The following is a 21,360-nucleotide window of genomic DNA, read 5'->3' as shown; positions in this document are numbered from 1 at the left end:
TTAAGATCCCCTTACCGGTCATCTTTAAAAAGAAAAAAGTAAAATAAAGGACTATATGCTATTTGACTGCAAAAAGTGTTTATGCAAAGGGTAGATGTCCATTTGGCAGGAACGTACTTCCTGTTCCTTCATTCAGCAAGCATTTATTGCATACTTTCCTCTTTGCCGGGCATCTACAATATGAAGATGAGTAAGACATAGTCTTTGCCTCCAAGGAGCTCATAGCCTGGTAGACTTTAGGACAGTGAACCAGGAGAAAACTATGCAGGGTATTAAAAGGTTTTATGGGAGTTAGCCCCAGGGAAGAACGATGGTGAGTGGCATTGCAGACAGAAAACAGCAATAACAGAGACACAGAAGTGAGAAGCAGTATGAGAGTCTGCACATGATGTTACTGGAGGATCATTACCAGGGAAAAGGGAGTACTCTGCAAATAGAGGTAAGAGAACTAAAATGTCAACCTGAGGATCCTGAGCACCCCAGAGGATAACTGTGGGGAAATGCTTCACCTCTGACATCACTGGAGCCCAGTCTGGATCGTTTTTACACATAATTGAATTCATTCTCCACTCCTAGGTTTAGGAGTATAAGATTTAAAGGACTATATGCGGGCCAGCCCCGGGGCTCATTCGGGAGAGTGCGGTGCTGATAACACCAAGGTCATGGGTTCGGATCCTATATAGGGATGGCCGGTTTGCTCACTTGGGAGAGCGTGGTGCTGACAACACCAAGTCAAGGGTTAAGATCCCCTTACCGGTCATCTTTAAAAAGAAAAAAGTAAAATAAAGGACTATATGCTATTTGACTGCAAAAAGTGTTTATGCAAAGGGTAGATGTCCATTTGGCAGGAACGTACTTCCTGTTCCTTCATTCAGCAAGCATTTATTGCATACTTTCCTCTTTGCCGGGCATCTACAATATGAAGATGAGTAAGACATAGTCTTTGCCTCCAAGGAGCTCATAGCCTGGTAGACTTTAGGACAGTGAACCAGGAGAAAACTATGCAGGGTATTAAAAGGTTTTATGGGAGTTAGCCCCAGGGAAGAACGATGGTGAGTGGCATTGCAGACAGAAAACAGCAATAACAGAGACACAGAAGTGAGAAGCAGTATGAGAGTCTGCACATGATGTTACTGGAGGATCATTACCAGGGAAAAGGGAGAGCTTCAAGTATGTGACTTTTCAGAGACCTTTCAATCCTGACGTTCTGTGATGCTTTGCCTGCTTCCACAGTGGTCGTTTACTTTTGTAGGCTTTTCTTGGGCCAGTGCTACATTTCCTGATGAGGGTTTTTATCAGCTCCAGTATGCACGTTAAGTACTTATAGCTTCCTCTGCGCTCTCTGTCCCACTCCAACTGAAGTAGGTTGTTCAACACCACCATCCCTTGAAGCTGGCTGGGCACACATTACCATTTCAGGTTATTAAGGACAATTTTTAGGTGCCTGGGTTATAATATGAATAGTGAAGATTGCTTCCTGGGTTCTGTTGTCCTGTTAAGAGATCAGAAATATCATCTGGTCTAAAAGCCTCCATTCTGTTTTAAAAGATGACCGGTAAGGGGATCTTAACCCTTGACTTGGTGTTGTCAGCACCACGCTCAACCAGTGAGCTAAGTGGCCATCCCTATATGGGATCCGAACCCGTGGCCTTGGTGTTACCAGCACCGCACTCTCCCAAGTGAGCCACGGGCCGGCCCTAAAAGCCTCCATTCTATGGTAACTCTTTTTCTATTCGTGGCAGCCTGTTCTCTTCACTTTTGTAGTTTGCAACTGTCAGAAAGCCTTCCCCAAATGTATTCCTTCACCATCTCTTCCTGTTTAGAGCCTACATCTGTCTAATCTTCCCTCTATGATGAAGTGGTCAAGAGTTTGATTTCCTGTCAAGACTTAAGAGTTCAAATTCTAGCTCTTCCACTTAGTAGTTGTTTGATTGACCTTGTTTACTCAACTCCGCTACTTTGGTTTACACATTTGTAAAATGGAAATAATACCAACTTCGTGGGGTACCTATGAAGATTGAGAAGGAGATATAGGTAAAATACTGAGTTCAGTCCGTGGCAGACACACTTAAGCACTCACTATTGGCTCTTATCTCCTATATGAACTAAGTGCAATTAACTGTAATATTGTTTCTTTACTATTTCTCAGCTTTATGGCTCTATTTTATTTGATATTGAAGGATAAAAGATAGATGTTTACCATCACCTAGAATTGGGTTGTGGCCCTTCAAGGAATCTGAGGCTTAGATGGGTTATTAACTTTGGAAGCTGCCCTGCAAATTATTGCTCTAATTTATATTTTTCATTAATAGCTCAGCTTGCCTCTTCTATAGCGGTCTTCCCTGGCCCTGAAACCCCAGGGTTTAGCCATAAAAGATTTTAAAATTAAGGGGCCATAATTCTCTCCACTCCTTACTGTGTGTATTAATGGGAAGAAGGTGCACAGAATATAATCTTACCTTGGACAAAATAAATGCAAAGGGTTGGCCCTGTTTCTCACCTTTGAAGCACAAATCAAGAAATGCTATGATGAAACATAGTTTGTTTCTTTATATAGGTGTAGAACTTTACAAAAAAAAAAAAAATACTTGTTCAGGTGTCAGGAGATCTGGGTGCCAGGCCCCTCACTGCCACCAAGACGCTGTGACCTCTAACCCTGTGCATACATTTGCTTTGTGCCTTGCAGGGTTGAGCATTAGAGATGTAAGTAAAGCGCCTACCATCATGTCTGGCACACAGAACCGCCCCACAAAAATGATAGGTATTATGATACTACGGCTCTCTGAAAATCTAGCCCATCAACATAATGGAACTGGGTACATTCAGCTGTGAGAAGGGGCAACCACATCTCCGCACACCTCCGGTTGAACGAGAGCGGAGTACGGTCGCGTGGGGGAAAGACTACACCTCCCGCCGGGCTTTGCGGCGCGTCCTTCCGCGGCGGCCCCGGATGTAGGAGCCCTCCCCGCTGGTGGGCGTGGCCTCATGTTGGCTCTGAGGCCTGGGGCTCTCTTGCCGTGGGCCTTCCGGCTGGATTGGACACGGAAGGAGGGGTGGCGGCCAAGGCGCGCGCGGTGTGGCGACAGCCAATCAGCAACGTGGCCGGCCTTTGGCGGGAGGCGGGAACTCTGCGGCTGTAGATTTGGCGCGAGCGCGGCTGGACTTTGCTGTTGCCGGTGTGAAGTTTGTTCAGGAGCTTGTCGTGGGGAGTCCCTGAGGCCGTGTGTGAGACGCGAGAGAAGGAACCTGCGCGGAGGTGACGCAGATCTGTGCGGCGGAAAGGAGAGGATCGCTCGGGGAGGCCTGGGGTCTGCGAGGCAGCGGAGTTGAGTGAGGGCTTGGGCGAGGCCCGAGGTGAAGTGAGGCGAGGAGAGCTGAGGTCGCGGGAGGTCCGAGGTCGGGGTCAGGGACGGGGACGGGGACTGCGCCCTCGGAGGAGGTACAGCAGTTGTAGGTGGTGTGAACGAGCTGAAAGCTGTGGGAAGGAAATGTCCCGGGGTGGGCTTGAGGGGTGCGTGGAGCGGGGACCGGGCGCAGGGGCGGAGGGAAGAACGGAGGCTTGGGAGAGTCGAATTGTGGTGGCTGCTGATAAAGATGCCCCATGTGCCTGCAGTAAGGGAATTAGAAGTGCTATAGAAATCAATTAAGATAAATTTCTCATTGCATCATTCGAGTAGTTAAAAACTAGGGCTCTGGCGCCAGAATGCCTGGGGCGATATCCCTGCTTTTCTGTGACTTTGGGCCTTTGTGCATCTCAGTTTTCTCATGCGTAAGATAGTGATAATAATAATAATAATACCTACATCTGTGGTAGCTGTAAAACTTAAATGAGTTAATATGTGAAATACTTATAAGAAAACCTTCACATAGTAGGTGGACAACAAATGTTAGCTATTATTTGCATAGATTTGGACGTGACCCAGAACTGCATGCTAAAATGTTGTTATAACGTAATTTACTTGTGAAATGAGTGTTGATCCTCAGTATAAATAAATCCCATGTTATCTTCCTGTGACTTTTACATATTGACTGGCTGTCCGTTCTTTATTGTATCCAGCTGTGTTGCCATCATGCCTCAAACCCGATCCCAGGCACAGGCTACCATTCGTTTTCCAAAAAAGAAGCTGTCTCAGACATTGGACAAAAATAAAAACTCTAGTAACAATAAACTAGAACCAGCGACCGTCCAGGCTATACCGTGTTCTCCTTGTGTAAAAATCCTGCCTCTCAGCCCCAGAAAACGTCTGGGTAAGATATCCATTATGATTTTTTTCTTTTTCTAAAAGATGACCGGTAAGGGGATCTTAACCCTTGACTTGGTGTTGTCAGCACCACGCTCAGCCAGTGAGCGAACCGGCCATCCCTATATAGGATCCGAACCCGTGGCCTTGGTGTTATCAGCACCGCACTCTCCCGAGTGAGCCACGGGCCGGCCCCCTTTTCTTGGTTTTAGAGCAATGCTGGGTAATATTTGTTTGTTTTATAGCATTTGTTTTTAATTGGGAGTGATTTGGTTGTATCTGGATATACTTTCGGTTGTCACAGCTGAGGGGGTGCTACTGGCATAGTGGGTAGAGGCCAGGGATGCTGCTAAACATCCTACAATGCACAGGAAAGCCTCCCACAACAAAGAATTATTTGGTCCAAGATGTCAATGGTGCCAAGTTTGAGAAATCCTGTTTTAGAACAATCATAGAATATCATCCCACTAAAACCAATTTGGTTTCTATCAAACGCTAGTAAGATTCAGTGGTGCCATCTGGTGGCCATTCTATTTTTCTAGGTAAGAAGGCATTTTATTTTGATGGTTATGAATACGGTAGAAATTCATCTATTTCTGGGGGAAGCAGAGGTCTTTGCAAGTCCTTTTACTATCCACTGCTTTGAATGACCATGTTTTGATTTTAATATGTTTCAGGTGATGACAACCTATGCAACACTCCCCATTTACCTCCCTGTTCTCCACCAAAGCAAGGCAAGAAAGAGAATGGTCCCCCTCGCTCACATACACCTAAGGGACGCAGATTGGTATTTGACAATCAGCTGACAATTACGTCTCCTAGCAAAAGAGAACAAGCTAGAGTTCACCAAAAGAAAGTACTTTCCTCAGTTCAAAAAGGTCAAGAGACCACAGCAAGTTCTGAGCAGAGATGTCCACTGGAGAAAGAATCTACATATATAAGACTGTTCAAGCAAGAAGGTTTGTTCTTACGTGGCAGCTGTTAGTGCAGCCACCATAAACCAGGCTGATGACTCCACACAAAACCCAGTGGGTCTTCTCAGTCACCTTCTGTTGTGTATAATTGTCCTTTTATATCTGGCTTAGGCACTTGCTACAGGCAAGCAAAGCTGGTCCTGAATACAGCTGTTCCAGATCGGCTGCCTGCCAGGGAAAAGGAGATGGATGTCATCAGGAATTTCCTGAGGGAACACATCTGTGGGAATAAAGCTGGAAGTCTTTACCTTTCTGGTGCTCCTGGAACTGGAAAAACTGCCTGCTTAAGCCGAATTCTGCAAGACCTCAAGGTACACTGAGAGTCTGAATTATGATGCTCTTGCTAAAATGACATGTTATTAAGGGTTAAAGAGTAGAACTTTGGGAGATTGAAGGTTTCCTTAAAATAAGACATTTCTAGTTTCATTGTCTTAATCTTTCCAAATGAATGTAGAGCTTCCTGTCTTATATGCTGTTAGCTCTTCAAAGACATTTCAGGTTCCATCAAAGCTTATCTGGGGCCAAAATAACTCCCATGTTTGTATTTTTTTCTAGAAGGAACTGAAAGGCTTTAAAACTATCATGCTGAATTGCATGTCCTTGAGGAGTGCCCAGGCTGTATTCCCAGCTATTGCTCAGGAGATTTTTCAGGAAGAAGTTTCCAGGCCAGCTGGGAAGGACATGATGAGGAAATTGGAAAAACATATGACTGCAGAGAAGGGCCCCATGATGTAAGTATTGCTCTGCTGCATGTTGCTCTGTGAAAATCTGCAAGGTCTAATGCCCACAAAAAGAACATTCCCTATATTTGCTCTAGGAGAGGCAGTTATATAAGCTTAAAGGGAAAGAAGAAAAGAAAATTATACCTTCTAATTTTAAATTGGGAAAAATGTTTTTAAGCTAATTGCTTGAAAACACATAGATGTTACTCATTGGTGATGGGGGTATCCTTGTAACGATGACTAGAAATAGGATATATTATGATCTTTAAAATGGTCTCAGCTTTAGAAATGTGACCTAACTTCAGATCAAATAGGTGGGAAGGTTAAGAAGGTGAATATGGATACTAATTGTTTCTCTTTATATGTAGTGTGTTGGTGTTGGATGAGATGGATCAGCTGGACAGCAAAGAGCAGGATGTATTGTACACACTGTTTGAGTGGCCATGGCTAAACAATTCTCGATTGGTGCTAATTGGTTAGTGCTCAATTGTTGTTTTGTTTTGTTTTGTGGCTGGCTGGTACAGGGATCGAACCCTGGACCTTGGTGTTAAAACATCACACTCTAACCAACGGAGCTAACTGGCCAGCCTCAGTGCTCAATTGTTAATGTTACATGGTGGTTCTAAAGTGTTCTTTAAAAAAAAAAAAATCTATTCAGCTTATTTATCATTTATTTTATCTTAAATCAGCTTTCTGCCTTGTCAACATAAGAACATTACTATAAAATAATAATGACTTTAAGGCAAATCAGTTTTATTAAGTTTGAATAGAAATGTCATAATACTACATTTCAGACACAATAGATTTTTGGGGTGTCTGGTCCTGTTTATCTGTGAACAATTCTAAATCTGACTTAAAAAGAACATTCTGGGTTGGCTGGTTAGTTCACTTGGGAGAGCATGGTAACACCAAGGTCATAGGTTTGGATACCTGTACTGGCCAGCCACCAAGACCAAAAAAAGAGAAAAAAACATTCTAAAAAAACCAAGCAAACAGAAAAATAGGCTGGCTGGTTAGCTCAGTTGGTTAGAGCATGGTGTTATGACACCAAGGTCAAGGGGTTCAGATCCCTGTATGGACCAGCCACCAAAGAAAGGAAAAGAATGTTCTATAATGACTATGTATATCTTACCTAATAGAAAACACCTTACCTACTGGGGTGGGGAGGGGGGAAGGGAGGAAGCAACAGTTGGAATGCTGGATTATAACTGGAAATTTTATTTGGCTTTCAGAGGGTTTCGGTTTCCTTTTAGGATAATTTGACCAATGGTGATTTGTGTTATTTATCTCCTCCTCAGGTGTAGCTAATACCCTGGATCTCACAGACAGAATTCTGCCTAGGCTTCAAGCCAGAGAAAAATGTAAGCCACAGCTGTTGAACTTCTCACCTTACACCAGAAATCAGATAGCCACCATCTTGCAAGATCGACTTGACCAGGTGAGTGCCAACCATTGTGCCAAATTATGTGTTCCTTGAATCGCTGTTAGGGAAACCTAACAATAGTTGTAAAATATTGCTTTGATTGCTTTACTAATGGAGCAGGGAGTTCCTATGGCCCATAGTGAGAACATTTCTGTGTGAATTTCCACACATGGCTCCATTTATTGGATGCCTCAGTGTTGAGGTAAAAGTAGAAGTTAGAGGAATCACTCAAATGCTTCCTTAATGCCCTTTAAAAAAAACTTTCTCTTTTGAAAGTGACTAATTCTTTTTTTTGCTAATTTAAGTTCCAATTGCTGTTTTCCATTTATGAACCTCTACACATTCCTATAAAATGCTTAAATGTGTGAAAACTCTCCAACGTCTCCATTTATTTATGAGCAGAAAAGGCATCTCTTAGACCCTAAAGTGTGGCCAATAAAGTTTAGATTTGAATGTGAAAATATTTATGCCTGGGACCTAAATTACAGAGGGAGAATCTTACAGTTCAACCTGTCATCTTCTATGTTTTGCCCAAAGGTACCTAGAGATCAGGTTCTGGACAATGCTGCCATTCAGTTCTGTGCTCGCAAAGTCTCTGCTGTTTCAGGAGATGTTCGAAAAGCGCTAGATATTTGCAGGTGAGTTATGGCACTGTTGGCTGCTTTTATTAAAAAAAAAGAAATGCTGTTAATTGTCTCATGTAACTCAAGCGAATGTGGCTTAAGAGGCTCTGTTCTGCTACTTTTTAAGCTGGGAAAGGAGGACTTGTTTCTCAGTGGGGAGCTGTGCATTTCCACCGTGTTAATGTCTGAAACATTATCAGTCCATTACCTACAGAGGGAAAAACAAATGAGATGTTGCTGGCACTCCCTGTGGTGATTATAGATTGGTTAATTACATTTGTATTAAAAAAGACTCCAGTTTACTTTTCCATTAGCTGGTCTCAAGCAGGTTTATTTATGGACCTGAACCATCTTTGCCTTTAGACTTTTTTCCCTTCCTTTCCTTTTGTGAGCACCCCTTCTTTCCTCCAGTTGGTGGTCCCCCACAGTTGTACTCCAGACCTCTTTCTACCTTCCCATCCCCCGGCCCTCCTGCTGGGGAGAGCCTCTGTGCTGACTGACAAAATTTCTTCCTTCCCAGTAGGAGCACTGGGTCTATTAAAATGATACTTGCTGTGCTGGCCCGCTGGTCCAACCTCCCCCTACTGCCATGCAGAAGATCCAGGTCTGGCTTATGGTTTCCTGTGGGCAAAGTACTTTGGAGAGAGCAGTGGGAGAGTAAGCTCTTCCTACTGCTAGATTGCATGATCCTGAGTTTGAAAGTTTCCCCTAGTCAGCAAACTACTTTGGTAAAGACTGAAGCTATGGGCAACAGTCATGTAGCCTGGCATGGTTTAGCCTACACATATCCTATGTATATGTAACTGAAGACTCCCCTTTTGGGTTTGGTGTGTATGAATGGTGCTGGCTCTCTGTTGTCAGCCACACCTACTTTATATCCTCTTTCCTGCATGTGACATTTTCTTATCCAAAATGTTATCATTGGCTCAGTATATGATGACCTACTTGGCATCTATAAGAGGAAACCATTTAGTGTCGAAGTTTCTCAAATCCCTGGTCCATGAATTATTTCAAGGCAATTAAGTCCCCTTTAACTGAGGCATAACCCAGTTTTGTTTGGGAGCTTTAAAATTATAAAACATGTTGTTTTTAGTTAATGTGCCTGCTTTTGAGCTTGGTGGTTTGGTGTGGTGTTTGGTTTGGCTCAGACTAAATTAATTTCAGAAAACTTTTTTTATAGGAGAGCTATTGAAATTGTAGAGTCGGATGTCAAAAGCCAGACTGTCCTCAAACCACTGTCTGACTGTAAGTAGTTTATCTCCTCCTTGTCCTCCTTTATAATTGGAAGCTTAACTTTTCCAAGGAAAGAGATAGAAAGATGAAAGGAACATAGTTAAATCCACACTCAACCATTTTTGTGTGTGTGTCTGTGTTTTTTGACAATTCTATCTACTTTATTTCAGTATTGCCTGCCAGTACCATAAGTCCATGCATTACTGGAAATAAGTTCCTAGGGTATTACATAAATGGCTGGGATAGAGTAAGTTTTCTTTCCAAGCTCTAGGAATGAAAACTGTAGACAGTAAGGTCAGATCAGCTTCTTTCTGGGTGCTTATTTTAAGTGTACTTTCGGTCTTGGCATAGGTGAAAGCAAAGCCTGAGAAATACGGGAGAGTCAAGTGAAAGAATTATTAGGATATCTCACAACTTGGGCTATCTCAAGCCTTTAAACAAGTCTAGGAGGACGGAGGTACAAAGATTATATTGCTACAGTAAACTGCAGACTATCACAAATGACAAAACTAATTTTCCTCACCCGCAGCTTTGTTCTCTTAGCTGTGGCAGATGTAAAATGGCCATGAACTACATATCTTTTCAGTGTGTAATATCCAGTGTTAATCTTTAGAAACAGGACAGTCTGGTTGAATTGTTTCTTCCTTTACTCCTGCACTGGTTGGGAGTTATTAAAATTGTTTCTAGCACTATAGTTCCAAATGAAAGACTTCTTTTTTTCTATCATTTTATTCCTTTTCCCTTACCAGTAACATTTAGGCTTCCCAGCGACCCCCGTGAGCACCACTGGCACCCACATAAGTAAAAGAGTTTTTAAATTCCTGGCATAAATTATTAGACTAACCTAATTCCTATTTTTTTTTACTTCCAATATGTGTGGGATTGGCTTTTAATGGCTTCAGAAAGCTGTGGAGAGACTGACTTCAACTAAATAAAACAAGAAACTTTCTAATAAATAGAACTAACTGGGCTTCCTTGAAACATAGTGGGTTCCTCAGCATTGAAGATATTCAAGCAAAAGATGACCACGTGTTGGGACTGTTTTAGAGGGGACTTAGCCATTGGATAAGGAGTAAGAATAGACTTCTAATTTCCTTTCAACTTTCAGATTCTATTATTTGATCTGTGATCTCTAGTTTCTCCACTAGTCCTCTGCAGCATCCGTTTGTGGTAATGAAATAGAAGTACATTGTTGTATTAGTCCATTTCTGTCGCTTATAACAAAATACTTGAAACTGGGTGATTTATAAAGAAAACAAAATTTATGGGCCAGCCTGTGGCTCACTTGGGAGAGTGTGGTGCTGATAACACCAAGGCCCCGGGTTCAGATCCCATATAGGGATGGCCGGTTCGCTCACTGGCTGAGCGTGGTGCTGACAACACCAAGTCAAGGGTTAAGATCCCCTTACTGGTCATCTTTAAAAAAAAAAAAGAAAACAAAATTTATTCCTTACAGTTTCTGAGGCTGAGAAGTCCAAAATCAATCTGGTGGTGGTGACAGTGATCCAGGGGCCTCACATTGCAAGATGGTGGAAGCAGACAGAACAGAGAGAGAAAATGGACTCTCCTCTTTTAAAGTCCTCAGAACCACGCCCCTGACCACCATTTTTAATCCATTTATCACTACATGATCCTACAATCCAGTCACCTCTTCAAGGCTCCACCTTTCAATTACTGTAACAGGATTTCCTTCCCACCCTCTCAACAGTCACAGTGGGGGCCAAATTTCTAATACATGTAACTTGGGGGACACAATTCAAGCTTCAGTGAGTTTTGGGGGGACAACTCAATCCACTACAATTGTTGTGGGTAAACTGCAGATGGTCTCAGGAAGTAACTTCGGGCAAAGGTTGTTACAGAGCAAATCTCTCCTTTGGGTTGCAATCCATGCATCTCTAATGAGGCCATGGTCCTGTGCAGCTGTTGGCAGTTGCTCAACCTCCAGCTTTTGAGATGGTGCTGTCTGCTAGGATATCCCGTGACATTTTCTCAAGTGTTGCTCTACTGCAGATCAGTTTGGGCAAGTGGCCCAAACCTCAAAGGTCATTTGGGGAGGCCATCTGAAGGACTGATGTGGGATCGACTTTCCTGTCCACATCTAGCCACTCATTTGATTCAATATATTAGATAATTTTTAAACTACTTTTTTTTCCTTAGTTACCAGGAACAGTCACCATCTTTGCTTCAAGGTTCTGTCCTTTTACCTCTGAGATATTAGGAACTTCCAAGGCAGAACACAATAGTTCTCTGGTCCTTATTCTTTCATGAGGTGGATTTTGTCTCTCTGACATTAAATTACATTCCACTGGACAAAATAGCTCACTATTCTGCCCAGAGAAAGAATAACCCTACTTTCCAATCATCCCACGTTATTTTGGCATCTTTCTGAGGATAGCATTGTCCTTTGGCTTACAGTTAAAGAGTTGGAACCTCTACTTGGCTGCCACAGGACTGCACTTGAATTTCCGTTAGCTGAAACTTAGTATCATCTGTCTTGACACACACATACAGACAATATTTTAAAAATCTAATTAAGCCTGACTTACTTACTTTATAGGTAAATCACCCTCTGAGTCTCTGGTTCACAAGAGGGTTGGTCTTAGTCACATATCCCGAGTCATTTCAGAAATTGATGGTAGCAGGATGACTTTGAGCCATGAAGGAGCACAAGATTCTTTCCCTCTTCAGCAGAAGATCTTAGTCTGCTCTTTGCTGCTCTTGACCAGGCAGTTGAAGATCAAAGAGGTCACTCTGGGGAAGGTAAGTTGGGAAAGAAGATGCTGAGGTAGAGATGAGAATCTGCTTTGCAGAGCAGATGTTTTCCAAAAGGCCTACTATGCTCCAGCCGATATGAATTAAAAATGTATTTTAACAGTAATAATAAATACTGGTACTATATAAAAGGTAGCTGACTTTATTTCCCTTGGGCTGTGGTTGAGAGTTTATCATTAATCTTCTCTCCATCCACCCCTTCATTTCTGCATCTGCCTATGAAGTATATAAAGCCCCCTTTTCTACACTTACAGTATAGGTTTTGGAGAATATCTGTGGAATGCCTACTCAAGGATTTTACTGAATGGAGGAAGAAATGGAGTATTCGGATGACTTTTTTTTTTTTTCCTTTTTGTCTTTTTTACTGACCGGCAATGGGATTGCAACCCTCGGTGTCGTGCCCGCACCGTGCTCAGCCAGTGAGCGGGAACCGGTCTCCACATGGGATCCGAACCCTCGGTGGGAGCGCTGCCATGCTCCCAAGCGGCGCACTCTCCAGTGCGCCACCGGGCCAGCCCTTCAGATGACTTTTGTGCAAACCCAGACTCATATTTTTACAAAGACTATAAGGTTACAAGCAATGTGACTCTTAACATTTGTTCTCCCTTGTTTCCTCCCAGTTACATGAAGCCTACAGTAAAGTCTGTCGCAAACAGCAGGTGGCAGCTGTGGACCAGTCAGAATGTTTGTCACTTTCAGGTCTCTTGGAGGCCAGGGGCATTTTAGAATTAAAGAAAAACAAGGAAACCCGCTTCACAAAGGTACAACTAACTGCTTCTTTGTGACAACACTTTTAATTGTTCTGTTTGGATTGTTCATCCTTTGCTAAAGTAAAGATTGAAAAATGACCACAATTGGACAATTTGTGTGTGTGTGTGTGTTGGTTTTTGTTAGGTTTATTTATTTATGCTTATTATTATTATTTATGTTTATTTTATTATTATTTTTTATTTGTTTTTTGTCAGGGTTTAAGATATGTGAGGATGGGAGTGTGATGTGAATGAGTTTTTTTCAGGTCATTGAAAAAAGCAGTGTTTAACTTGCTTGCCTCTTGTGAGAAGAGTTTAATATGGTAGACGTTTGTATAATAACAATTTTACTTCTGTAAGTTCTCCACCATGAAAAGTCCTTTTCTGTTCCTTCCAGGTGTCTTTGAAGATCGAAGAGAAGGAAATAGAGCACGCTCTGAAAGACAAAGCTTTAATTGGAAATGTCTTAGCTACTGGATTGCCTTAAATTCTTCTCTTATACCCCACCGGGAAGTGCTCAGCTGGCGCTTAGAGAGCGGTGGAGTCTTCATTTTAGTGCTTTATACACTAAGGTCTGAGAACAAATATGACCTTTTTTACTTGAAACCAATTAATTTTAATATATAGATTCATGAATATTAGCACAGAGTAATGTCTTTGGGTCTTATTATTTTTACCCATAAAAGGGACCAAGTAGATGCATTTTAATTGCTCTTATTGCTTCTACCACTTGTACGTCTCTAGCCAGTGTGCTTGCAAGTATGCAGATTTGCATTGTAGAATATACATATTTACTCCTTAGTTTGCTCAAACATTGGTGTACTTTTTTTTTTTTGTCTTTTTTGTGACCAGTAAGGGGATCGCAACCCTTGGTGTGGTGTCGTCCGCACCACGCTGAGCCAGTGAGCGCACCAGCCATCCCTATATAGGATCTGAACCCGCGAGTGTGCCACAAGTAAGGGGATCGCAACCCTTGGTGTGGTGTCGTCCGCACCACGCTGAGCCAGTGAGCGCACAGGCCATCCCTATATAGGATCTGAACCCGCGAGTGCGCCACGGGGCCGGCCCCAAACATTGGTGTATTTTGTTAAGAACTTTGAAGTTAGGATAAGAAGAATGAAAAAGAATGATCCAGAAAAGTAAGGAAGTCTACATTTAGATTTGGACACCTTGGTCCAAGAATTTATTTTTTTGGAGTGTACTGTGTTCACATCGTAGATACTGCCACACTGTGAAATTTTAAAGACTTATTGAGTTTCTTGGGCACTCCCAAGGTTGTGGGAGTGATAACAAGAATGTAACTCTACAGATTGTGAATATATTTATTTTCAAGTTGCATTCCTTGTCTTTTTAAGCAATCACATTTCAAGAGAGCTCAAGCTTTCATAAGGTGATGTGAAAATCCCTTCCCAAACTGTCGTATAGTCTTAGCTGCCCTGAGATGAAGCCACTTGTTTCAAGATGCCTTAGTTTGGGGTTGGATTTTCATCTGAACACACATTTTTCCAGTCTTATTGAATAAATTAACCCATATGGTTACTCAAAACTCTTTTCTGGGTTTGGTTTTTATTGGCATTAAATGGCAGCTTGTGATAGGGACACCAGAGGGCACCATTACAACACTGACTTTTGAAAGTGCAGACTTGGGGTTGGGGTAGTTTTGAGGGAAGTGGGGAAAAAGTACTTAAGTTTGATTTGTTTGGGAGATTGCTGTACTTTTATAACAAGCAAATGCTAGAAATGCAAACCATGTGTGATATGAATGGTCTGAAAGCCAGTGACCTAAGTCTCTGCTTCTCCCTAAGATCTTCTGCTGCCTCCTTCCTTTCTGACATGACCTTGAGTTTGGGAACTTGATATGTGTACAGATGATCTGTTGGCCACTGTTTCATTCATCCTGCCCACTGTATCCTTGTAATGTGATCTGAGCTACAGCAGGTGCTATGGGATAGAAATGGGATAGAAGAAGGGCAAGCAGAGAGAGTGCTCTGAAAAGAACACCACCCACTGGTGTGTGTAGCAGAGGAGAGTCTGTAGGCATGGGTCTGAATGTCGTTTCCACTCTCACTCCTTTATTAGAGCATTCATTTCCTCTGACGGTAATTTGCAAGTGGGAAACAGTTCTGTACCTAGAAGGTTGGAAAGATTCTGGGGCTATAAGGGTTAACAAGCATAATTGCAAAGATTGTCCGAAGGCTGATGAAAAGCAGAGACTGAATGGGATTGAGAACAGATGCGAGGTTTGATTTAAATTACATTTTATTGGATGGTGCAGCCTTAAGAGACGTGACTGCTTTACAGTTTGTTTCCACACTGTGGGCAGCTGCTGTCTGTTCTGTGTCCACAGTAGGATCCTGCCCAAAAAGGAGCGGCCTCCCCACCTCGTTGTGTTTGAGGCTTGGCGCCTTCCTCTTAACTGTAGGGCTTGAGTCAGGAACATGGCTTGACTCGCAGTGGGGCTGCTATGTATCCTCCCTGGCTTCCAGCCAAGATCACATTTGCAGATTCAAAGAGGCCAAACTTCTTTCCCCTCTATCTCCTTTCTCTCCCTTTCCCCTGGTATTTGGAAATAAGAGTCTGCTGTGTACTGGTTTGTTAGTTTCCCTTCCTTCAATTCTCCCCCCACTGTCGATTTCTAGGTCATTGCTGCTCTTAAGACTTTAGCAATTGGAACAGGGTTGGTTGTGTCAGTGATGCGTGAAGCAGACTTAGAGTCCCTGCTTGGCTTCCGCTGCCCTTGTGGGAGCAAAAGCTGATATATGTTTGTCAGTAAAGTCTTAAGTGTAATTCAGACAGCCAGAGAAGAAAGGAGGAAGAAAATCTTTTCCTTGCTGGCTTTTCTCACTGAAGCTAAGAGCTACGGGAAGGTGGTGGGAGTTTTAGTGAGATGGGATGGGCTTGTGGTTAATAGTTTTTGCCAGGATCTTAGGCTGCCTCACGTAGAGTAGTGGCAAAGATGCTGACCTACATTCTTCCTTTTGAACGTGGTGGCGTGTGTGTCTATATCCTGGGTTATCTTTTTTTCCCCCAAAGAAGCAGATTAAGCTTCCATAGAGTGTTGGGTATTGCTGTGGCAAGAACGTAGACACAGATAAAGTTGGTGTCGGTTTCAACCCCAGAGCTGCCACTGACATTTCTGGCTCAATGAAGACTTGCCTGTGGCTAGCTAACTGTAAGAGCGTGTGAGGTCCAAGCAACTCAGATCAAATAAGTTGGCAGAGCCCTATTCCTACCCACCCCCCATTTCTTCCCTACCTTTATTAAGTGCTCTTTTAAAATACACCAGTAAGAACTCAGAAGTGGGATAAGATATGAATTAGGTCATATATTTATTTATTTTTCCTTTTTGTCTTTTTTCGTGACCGGCAATGGGATCGCAACCCTCGGTGTCGCGTCCGCACCGCACCGCGCTCAACCAGTGAGCGGACCAGTCTCTATGGGATCCGAACCCTTGGCGGGAGCGCCGCCACACTCCCAAGCACCGCACTCTACCGAGTGCACCACCAGGCCAGCCCTAGATCATAACTCTTGGCACTTACTAGGTGCTCAACAATGGCAGCTGTTAACATTATGGACTTGGGGAGGTGTTTCTCCTCAGTGGTCACGACACTCAGCACACTGCGCTGTCCCATCTCTCACCTGCTGGCCACCGCACACCTGGGGGATGGTCACTTGGTGTTGTCAGCACCACGCTCAGCCAGTGAGCCAACCGGCCATCCGTATATGGGATCCGAACCCGGGGCCTTGGTGTTATCAGCACCACACTCTCCCGAGTGAGCCACGGGCCAGCCCATCCTAGATCATATTTTTGAAAACATCTACTGAGAGGTGTTACCTTGACTATAGAGGGAGAACAAAAGAATCAGGATTGAGATTTTACTTAGATTTATATCTCTCCACAGCACTTAATGTAGTGCATAGTACCTGGTAGGCATTCAATAACTGTTGAATGAACAGATAAATGAACCAAGTAAGATGCTGTGTTTCACTCCATCTTGAGGACAATTCTAAGCTGTAGGTAAATATTGTTGGTGCTTTTGCGCTGAAGTGGAGCAAGCCCCTGCAAAAGAAGGGTGCTCCGTCTTACAGAATACATCTTGGCACAGTTGTGGAGCATTTATCAGCTTTACAGATGCCTTCCAATCACTCCCTCTGATGTAGTGGTATTTTGCTTAAGGCAACTTCTATGTTGCTAGCAGGAAGCTTTGGCTATGGGGAGAGAGAATTTTATCTACAGTCTTGGAAGAGTGGTTCCTATCTGGATGTTACCTGGTCTCCCTAGAGATTGGCCAGAAGCTGTGCCTGTAGTTAGCAAGGGATTAGGGAGAAACCCACCTTTGATGTCCCGCTTTTTAACTTTTGGGGAAAGTTGTGACCTCAGGTTTCTGCTGGAAAGATAAGGTGCCCTCTAAGACACATTTTCTTAAGCTTACAAACGGTGTGGGTCTTCCTCTTCTCCGAAGAGGTGCATTCTGTAGGGGGAGAAGGCATACCCTCTGGCCTCCCCTTGATTTTCAACCCCAGCGCCAAGGCACTGGCAGTAGAAGCTAATTGGGTGCAAGGGGCCTGGGTGAAGATTGGTGAAAGAGAGAGCCAACTCTGTTTTTAAAAAAAGCTCTAATTGAGTTCTGAATCAGCCTCACTCCCTTTGATCCCTCCTCTGTTTCCCACACTGCCTGAAAGAGCTAGATCAGCACTTTATAACAAGGGTGTGCCTGCTCCCCACACCCCCCCTCCTGACACTCTCTGCTGCCGACATCCACTGCTTGTCTCCTTCAGTTAAGATAATGAAGATGCTGAGAGATAAAATGTGTATTTAATAAGGGTGGGGGTAGGGAGGCAGAAAGGGGCAACCAGGGCCTTCCCTAGTCTGGGGCCTTGCCAAGACTCTGAAAGCAAAGCTAGAGTAAGACTTGGCCCCAGGGTGTGGGGGTTTCTGGGCCTCAGTCCAGCTGACTTCACTGCCTGCTGTTTGCCCTAAATTCCCCCACCTCCACCCTCTCACCCCCACACTCCTTTCCTCTCTTGCTCCCAATGGGAAAAAAAGGAGCCTTGCTTCAACTCTCTCTTCAGCTGGTAACTTGGCCTTTGGTGGGTGCCCCCCACTCCAGTGTCAGCCGCAAGGTCGGGCTAGGGCAGTCTCCTTTAGCCTAGGCCTGTAGAAGCTGTGGGTTCACAGTGGGGGGTGAAAAAGCTGAAGTTAATGAAGACCAGCTGCTAGTCTGGGTTCTGCCTACAGCTAGCTGGAGGCCGGCCTTTGGTGGTGGTTAGAGGTGGGGGGTTGACCTCTAGCCATGGGCACAAGGATATCCTGTGGCAGCTAGGATTGTGCTTCTCTCTGAGCTTGGTTTTATCCTTACTTCATAAGAGAGTAGCCTCTTTCCCTGCTCCTCCCTTCCCCAAATAACACTCAGCCCTTATTGAGCTTCATAACTGTAGTCGTGGCCCAGCTGAGATCTGAGGATCTCCAAGCCCTTTCGTAAACACTTATTAACAGCCTGGGAGGAACCAAGAGCCCAGTTTAAGAGCTGGGAGAGAACTGAGGCACATTAGGGTGAAAGGCTTGACCTGGGCTCACCCCACGGACTCTACCCTGGGCCCTCCATTCTTACTGTACAGCTCCTTCCCCAGTTCTTCCTGCAAGACAGAGAAAGAGGTGGAGGCATTGCTGTTGCCCTCTCCCCTTCTAGGAAGAGGCCATGCTCTCTCCCTTCCCTCAAGTCTGTCCCTGACTTCCCCTGGCCCTTCACCTCATGACATTTTCCCTGCTCTGCTGTTGGAGATATGTGCAACTCTCTTTGCAAAATGTTCTCAATCCAGCAACTCTGCAGACTTCTCATCTACTGTTTCCCTTGCCCAAACCTAAGTGCTCTTTTTTTTTTTTTTTTTTAAAGATGACCGGTAAGGGGATCTTAACCCGTGGCCTTGGTGTTATCAGCACCACGCTCTCCCAAGTGAGCTGCGGGCCGGGCAGGCCCTTGAATGCTCTCTTGAGCCTTGAAGTTGATCTATTGTGTTGAGGTCCCAGTGCCCCCTATATTTATCCAAAATGGTACTCGAGGTAACATTCTCTTTCATTAACTTATTATTCTGGTAATAAAGATTCAGGAATCTATTGAGCGATGGGTAGGGGCACTAATTGACCTCTAAGTTCTGCATCCTGTTCTTCAACTGACAGTTGTCATGTCTAGTAATGGATGTAGCCCGAAGTCCTTTTCTGTTTTTGTTTTCCCCTTCTCCCCCATCCCACCTGCTCATACTCTCTCTTGCACAGGTATATTTGCACACCCCACACACTCTCAGATACACCTCAAAGTGTATAAAATCACCAGTTTCCAACTGCCATCTAAGTCACCCTGCCCTTTTTACTTGTTGAAAAGCAGGTTCTTCCCCGTGGGATGGCCTCCTAGGCACTTAGGAATAGTGGGGAGGCATGAGGAGACTGTGCTATAGACAAACGTAAGCACCCATCCAAAATGAATGCTCCCTTCCCAAAATTCTCAGTAGCTAAGTGGCTCAGCAGGAGTAGTAGGAAAAGAGATCTTAACCCCATCCCCAGCCCAAATTCATCTGCTTGGGGCAGGCAGGAAAAAATGTCTATTGCCTCCTGCCCCATGTCCTATTCTCAGCTAAAGTCATCCATATGCTGTGTATTTGAGAGTGGGGACTGTTCCTGTCCCCAGCCCATGACTCAGACCCCTGTCTTTATTCCAGTCGGTTATTTCTCCCCCATCAGTCCTCAGCTCTCTGCACCCGCTGACCCAGTCAGGGCTGGTAGAAGAGGGCGGGGAGAGCCTACTGTTTGGACAGTGGGCTTTAGGACCCAACGGGAACCCGTGCCTCTAGCAGCAGCCTAACCCAGAAGCTGGGGGGAATCCTGAATCGAGCTGAGAGGGCTTCCCCGGTTCTCCTGGGAACCCCATCGCCCCCCTGCTGGCACACACTTGAGCAGGTAGGACCACGCATACCCCATTCTAATTCTTCCTTGGCCTCCTTTCACCCTGGCCTCTCCGTTGATGATCTTGTCATTTCCCTCTTGCCAGTTCAGGCTTTCCCCATCCGTTCTCCCCCATCATTCACTGTAGTCCTGGGAGGTGGGAGCCTGGGAACAGTGGGATGTCTGAAAGCTCGTAGCCCCTGCGCCCTCCAGCACCCTTCCTGCATTTCCCCCAGGCATTCCCTGTTCTATAGCTAAGAGGAAAGTGGTGGGAAGGTCTGCCCAGGCCCTACGCCCTTGTACCCTGCTTTGCAGTATTGCCTGATACCCCTTCCCCCACCTCACTTAGACTGGAGAATTGGCGAGTGCTGGGGTAATAGAGTGGAGAGAGTCAGAGAGGGACCTGAGCCTCCCGGAGGGATTTTTCTCTTGCTTCCTCTTTGCTTCCCAGCCTAATGAGCTCAGGACTTTGCCTCTACTCCCTACTCACCTTGTAGGGGAACTAATATCCCCTTCCAGGTTCATCTCACACTTGGGTAGCCAAGGGCTTTGCTGGAGAGTAGCGGCAGTTGCGTTTTACTGACCTTTTCCCCTAGGGAAAGTTCTTTCGGCTTAGACCTCCCATCCCTGTCAACACGTCAACACCTATTGCAAAAAGCCCCCACCCCATCCCACCTCNACCCTTCCTGCATTTCCCCCAGGCATTCCCTGTTCTATAGCTAAGAGGAAAGTGGTGGGAAGGTCTGCCCAGGCCCTACGCCCTTGTACCCTGCTTTGCAGTATTGCCTGATACCCCTTCCCCCACCTCACTTAGACTGGAGAATTGGCGAGTGCTGGGGTAATAGAGTGGAGAGAGTCAGAGAGGGACCTGAGCCTCCCGGAGGGATTTTTCTCTTGCTTCCTCTTTGCTTCCCAGCCTAACGAGCTCAGGACTTTGCCTCTACTCCCTACTCACCTTGTAGGGGAACTAATATCCCCTTCCAGGTTCATCTCACACTTGGGTAGCCAAGGGCTTTGCTGGAGAGTAGCGGCAGTTGCGTTTTACTGACCTTTTCCCCTAGGGAAAGTTCTTTCGGCTTAGAACTCCCATCCCTGTCAACACGTCAACACCTATTGCAAAAAGCCCCCACCCCATCCCACCTCTGTGTGTGTGTGTGTGTGTAGACCATGTGGTTGTTAAGATCTATGAGCTTTGGATAGAGGTGGCTGCATGCACCAAGGGGAGGGATCCCAGACTGTGGTCCAGGCCAGAACAGGCTCAGCCCAGATGGCTGGGGAATGGGGTGTGGACCAGATTGGGGAGGTCGCCCAGCCATGCCAACTCCCTGGGCTCCTTGGCTTTCAGAGCCTCAGGCTCCTGGTGTTACCCTAGAGCTGGGAGGTCCCCAAGCTTCTGCCCTTCTGTAGGCTTTCTGGGAGAGGGTTGGATGGCATCTACTGTTTATAGTGGCTTCTTTTTCCCTCCTGTGGTGGGCTGACAGGTCTTGCTCTCTGAAGATCTAGGGCATTTCATTCTGGTTTGGTGGGTTTACAGGAAGGTGCGTGACTTGTCTGAGTAACCCTGCGTGAGTGTGTATCTTGCCTGGGGGGGGGGGAGAGGACTGTGGAAGTGGATGATAAAAGAGACTTTGAGGGAGCCCCTGTAGCGTAATAACTTCGTATAGCATAAATTATACGAAGTTATCG

General features: G+C 44.9%; 2 protein-coding genes across 4 annotated transcripts in view; both read left to right on the top strand.

The window, feature by feature from the left end:
• The first annotated feature begins 3,139 nt into the window (after positions 1 to 3,139).
• Positions 3,140 to 13,583, top strand: CDC6 (cell division cycle 6). 3 transcript variants are annotated; one of them, XM_008592210.1, is made up of 12 exons: positions 3,140 to 3,354; positions 4,058 to 4,248; positions 4,919 to 5,200; positions 5,327 to 5,526; positions 5,771 to 5,946; positions 6,306 to 6,412; positions 7,236 to 7,375; positions 7,898 to 7,998; positions 9,164 to 9,228; positions 11,774 to 11,976; positions 12,609 to 12,749; positions 13,135 to 13,583. In XM_008592210.1, the coding sequence occupies exons 2-12, from the start codon at positions 4,071 to 4,073 to the stop codon at positions 13,222 to 13,224; spliced, it is 1,683 nt and encodes a 560-aa protein (XP_008590432.1). In that variant the 5' UTR covers positions 3,140 to 3,354; positions 4,058 to 4,070; the 3' UTR covers positions 13,225 to 13,583. The 3 variants fall into 3 exon arrangements, with proteins under 3 accessions (XP_008590432.1, XP_008590433.1, XP_008590431.1); XM_008592211.1 differs by having other exon boundaries at positions 3,223 to 3,256; positions 13,135 to 13,547; XM_008592209.1 differs by lacking the exon at positions 3,140 to 3,354 and having other exon boundaries at positions 3,581 to 4,248; positions 13,135 to 13,547.
• A 5,990-nt stretch (positions 13,584 to 19,573) lies between these two features.
• The window catches only part of RARA (retinoic acid receptor, alpha), a 47,359-nt gene continuing 45,572 nt past the window's right edge, over positions 19,574 to 21,360 (top strand). Inside the window, exon 1 of the mRNA XM_008592206.1 lies at positions 19,574 to 19,689. The gene's annotated coding sequence lies outside the window, so the exon portion shown is untranslated. The remainder of the gene's footprint in view (positions 19,690 to 21,360) is intronic.

This window comes from Galeopterus variegatus, unplaced genomic scaffold (genome assembly GCF_000696425.1).
Source record: "Galeopterus variegatus unplaced genomic scaffold, G_variegatus-3.0.2 Scaffold7665, whole genome shotgun sequence".
In the NCBI taxonomy this organism is placed as follows: Eukaryota; Metazoa; Chordata; class Mammalia; order Dermoptera; family Cynocephalidae; genus Galeopterus; species Galeopterus variegatus.
The sequence above is the reverse complement of the archived record's forward strand: the minus strand, read 5'-3'. Positions and strand labels throughout refer to the sequence as shown.

Coding starts and splice junctions, on each gene's coding strand:
- CDC6 (XM_008592209.1), top strand. CDS start 3,999: ATGTTATCTTCCTGTGACTTTTACATATTGACTGGCTGTCCGTTCTTT. Junction 5,947..6,305: donor GCAGAGAAGGGCCCCATGAT/GTAAGTATTGCT, acceptor CTTTATATGTAG/TGTGTTGGTGTTGGATGAGA. Junction 12,750..13,134: donor AGGAAACCCGCTTCACAAAG/GTACAACTAACT, acceptor TGTTCCTTCCAG/GTGTCTTTGAAGATCGAAGA.